The sequence below is a fragment of the Quercus lobata genome, chromosome 2, assembly GCF_001633185.2.
Source record: "Quercus lobata isolate SW786 chromosome 2, ValleyOak3.0 Primary Assembly, whole genome shotgun sequence".
Taxonomy (NCBI): Eukaryota; Viridiplantae; Streptophyta; class Magnoliopsida; order Fagales; family Fagaceae; genus Quercus; species Quercus lobata.
In genome coordinates, this window is record NC_044905.1 from 68111031 (window position 1) to 68114059 (window position 3029).

At 42.2% G+C, this 3029-nt stretch overlaps 1 protein-coding gene across 1 annotated transcript; it reads left to right on the forward strand.

Annotated features, from left to right (window-relative positions):
* Positions 1-1365: 1365 nt before the first annotated feature.
* Positions 1366-2785, forward strand: LOC115976309 (WD repeat-containing protein LWD1). The gene has a single exon (XM_031097509.1). It carries the CDS (start codon positions 1625-1627, stop codon positions 2657-2659), a length of 1035 nt encoding a protein of 344 aa, XP_030953369.1. The 5' UTR covers positions 1366-1624; the 3' UTR covers positions 2660-2785.
* The last annotated feature ends 244 nt before the right edge of the window (positions 2786-3029 follow it).

Below are 3029 nucleotides of genomic sequence, written 5' to 3' on the forward strand. Positions count from 1 at the left end.
TCAAGATCCTCCTTTCCTTCCATGGGGAAGAAAAGAAGAATCTCGAGGGGCTATTGTGGGGGGTAAAAGACCGGGAAGCTCGTGTCCATATCTACATTGGGTCAATGACCCAGTCTAAGGAAGAACCCCTCCTCGGCCATGGGAAGAACCCTCCTCGGCCATGGATGTAGCCGAGGACAAAGGGAGTAGCCTACTACTAGTAGTGACACTCCAAGTCACTCCATGGAACATGAAAAGTACTAAAATAGAAAAGGACAACGGAGAGAATAGAAATATCTAAGGGAAAAACTGCCATTATTGCATTCAGTGCCTTGTACCTGACATAGCCATGCTTTTCTGCCCTTACAATCACTCCCAACAACTTGGGGGAAGGGCTGATGGGACAAGTATCAGTACTAGGAACCCAATTCAGGAGGAAGGAAACTACTATAAAAGAGGGTGAAGGGAAGCAGTAAAGAGGGGCTGAAACCCCTATCATTTAAGAGGCACCAGAAAAAGTTCATCGGATCGTGTCGAGGACTAACCCTCTTTGATAAACCCAATTCATCCTTGCTTGACTGTGATAAACACCATGTTGGCTGTTGTTCATGCACTAAAACCTAGCTCTTCGACCCACTTTCTATAAATTTATTGTACCAGACTCACTGATCCAAGATCCCATACATCTTGGGTTTGAGCTGCAAAACGTGATCCTACAATGTATATGTAAGGTTTGTTTATTTGAAAATATATTAAGTTTTGAAATTATTGCACTTACTAAGGAATAGCTAATACAACTTTTTAAAAATGAATAATTATTCTTCATTTTGAAGAATAGATATTTATAATGAATGACTATTCCTTGTAATAAAAATATAAACAAACTAAAGAATAATTAAATCATAGAAATAACTATGCGCCTATTACAACCTATCAAATATACCCTTAGTAGTTGTGGATGACCATAATGTCAAGAGTATGTGATGGTGAAAATTTTATTGTTAAATTAGGAAAAATTGATTGAGAAAGTATTTATGAAGGGAAATTTTAATGAATGTTTTAAAGGTATTAATTGATTAAGAAATATTTTTAAAAACATTTTTATGGAAAAATAATAAAATAATTAATTTTCTTGTCAGTTTTTTACCTTTTTTATAAAAATGATGTTAAAAAATCCTTATAATAATTTATTAACCATTATTCTAAAGAATTAACATGGTCCATTTATGAATTATCCATTTTATTTATTTGGTAATAAATATTTGAAATTTATTTAATTTTATTTTGTACGTATCTTTTGGATAACTTTAATTGGTGAGGGAGGATGTTGATTGATCCACTTGTAAGTTATGGATCGGGATGGATCAAAATGGACGGCCCAGATTGAAGCGGACATTCCAGTGGACAGTAGTAGACTGGAATCGAAAAGTCGCAAATTCGGGGAAGAAGGAAGAAAGGTGTGACCTGCGAAACCCCACTGGTCATTCTCAGCTCAGACCACACAACTTCATTCTTTCCTCCCCTCCTCCACATTTGACCTTTTCCCACCTTCTTGAATTTTCGATTCTTTTGACCCCTCCATCCATCCATCTCTCTCCTATATCTATCTACCCAAAAAACACTCAAAGTTGTCGCAAAACAAAAAATGGGTGCGAGTAGCGATCCGACCCAAGACGGATCCGACGAGCAACAAAAGCGGTCAGAGATATACACGTACGAGGCGCCGTGGCACGTCTACGCCATGAACTGGAGCGTCCGCCGCGACAAGAAGTACCGTCTAGCCATCGCGAGCCTCCTCGAGCAGTTCCCAAACCGGGTCGAGATAGTCCAGCTCGACGACTCCAACGGCGAGATCCGATCCGACCCGAACCTCTCTTTCGAGCACCCCTACCCGCCGACAAAAACCATCTTCATCCCCGACAAGGAGTGCACCAAGCCCGACCTCCTCGCCACCTCCAGCGACTTCCTCCGCGTTTGGCGGATCTCCGACGACCGCGTCGAGCTCAAGAGCCTCCTTAACGGGAACAAGAACAGCGATTTCTGCGGGCCTTTGACCTCCTTCGATTGGAACGAGGCTGAGCCGAAGCGAATCGGGACTTCGAGCATTGACACCACGTGTACCATCTGGGACATCGAGCGTGAAGTTGTGGACACCCAACTCATCGCCCACGACAAAGAGGTGTACGATATTGCTTGGGGTGGTGTTGGGGTTTTCGCTTCTGTTTCAGCTGATGGGTCTGTTCGTGTTTTCGATCTTCGCGACAAGGAACACTCGACTATCATCTATGAAAGCTCTGAGCCCGACACGCCTTTGGTTCGACTAGGATGGAACAAGCAGGATCCTCGGTACATGGCCACTATTATCATGGACAGTGCTAAGGTTGTTGTGCTTGACATTCGCTTTCCTACGTTGCCTGTTGTGGAATTGCAGAGACACCAAGCGTCTGTCAATGCGATTGCTTGGGCTCCACATAGTTCTTGCCACATCTGTACGGCTGGGGATGATTCTCAGGCTTTGATTTGGGACTTGTCCTCTATGGGTCAGCCTGTCGAGGGTGGATTGGATCCCATTCTTGCTTACACTGCCGGGGCCGAGATTGAGCAGCTTCAGTGGTCGTCGTCTCAGCCTGATTGGGTTGCCATTGCTTTCTCCACCAAGCTTCAGATACTTAGGGTATGATGTTTATGATAATTGTGAGGTGAGGTGAGTTTTGAATGAAACTATCTCTGGCCTTGTCTTAAAAACTGTCTCTGTTCGTCTTTTTTAGATTCAACATTAATGATGAGTGTAGTTTGTCTATTCCAATTTTTTTTTTTTTTTTCCCCTATTGTGATGGTGTCTTTTAAGTTTCCAAATGTGAGTTCCTGCCTGATGGTTACTGGACATTTATCCAAACAAAACACAATGAGGAGCTTACACCAATTCAAAACTTAGCAAGAATCTCTACATTCTCATAACTCATAAATAGCTACACTTTTGTTTAAATGTTGCCTTGAAGATTATCATTGGGATTATTTCGGATGCAAGGAGCTAGTTCATTGTAGCTCAA

What these genes read in the sequence shown, in the direction of transcription:
- LOC115976309 (XM_031097509.1), top strand. Translation starts at nt 1,625, where the DNA reads ATGGGTGCGAGTAGCGATCCGACCCAAGACGGATCCGACGAGCAACAA.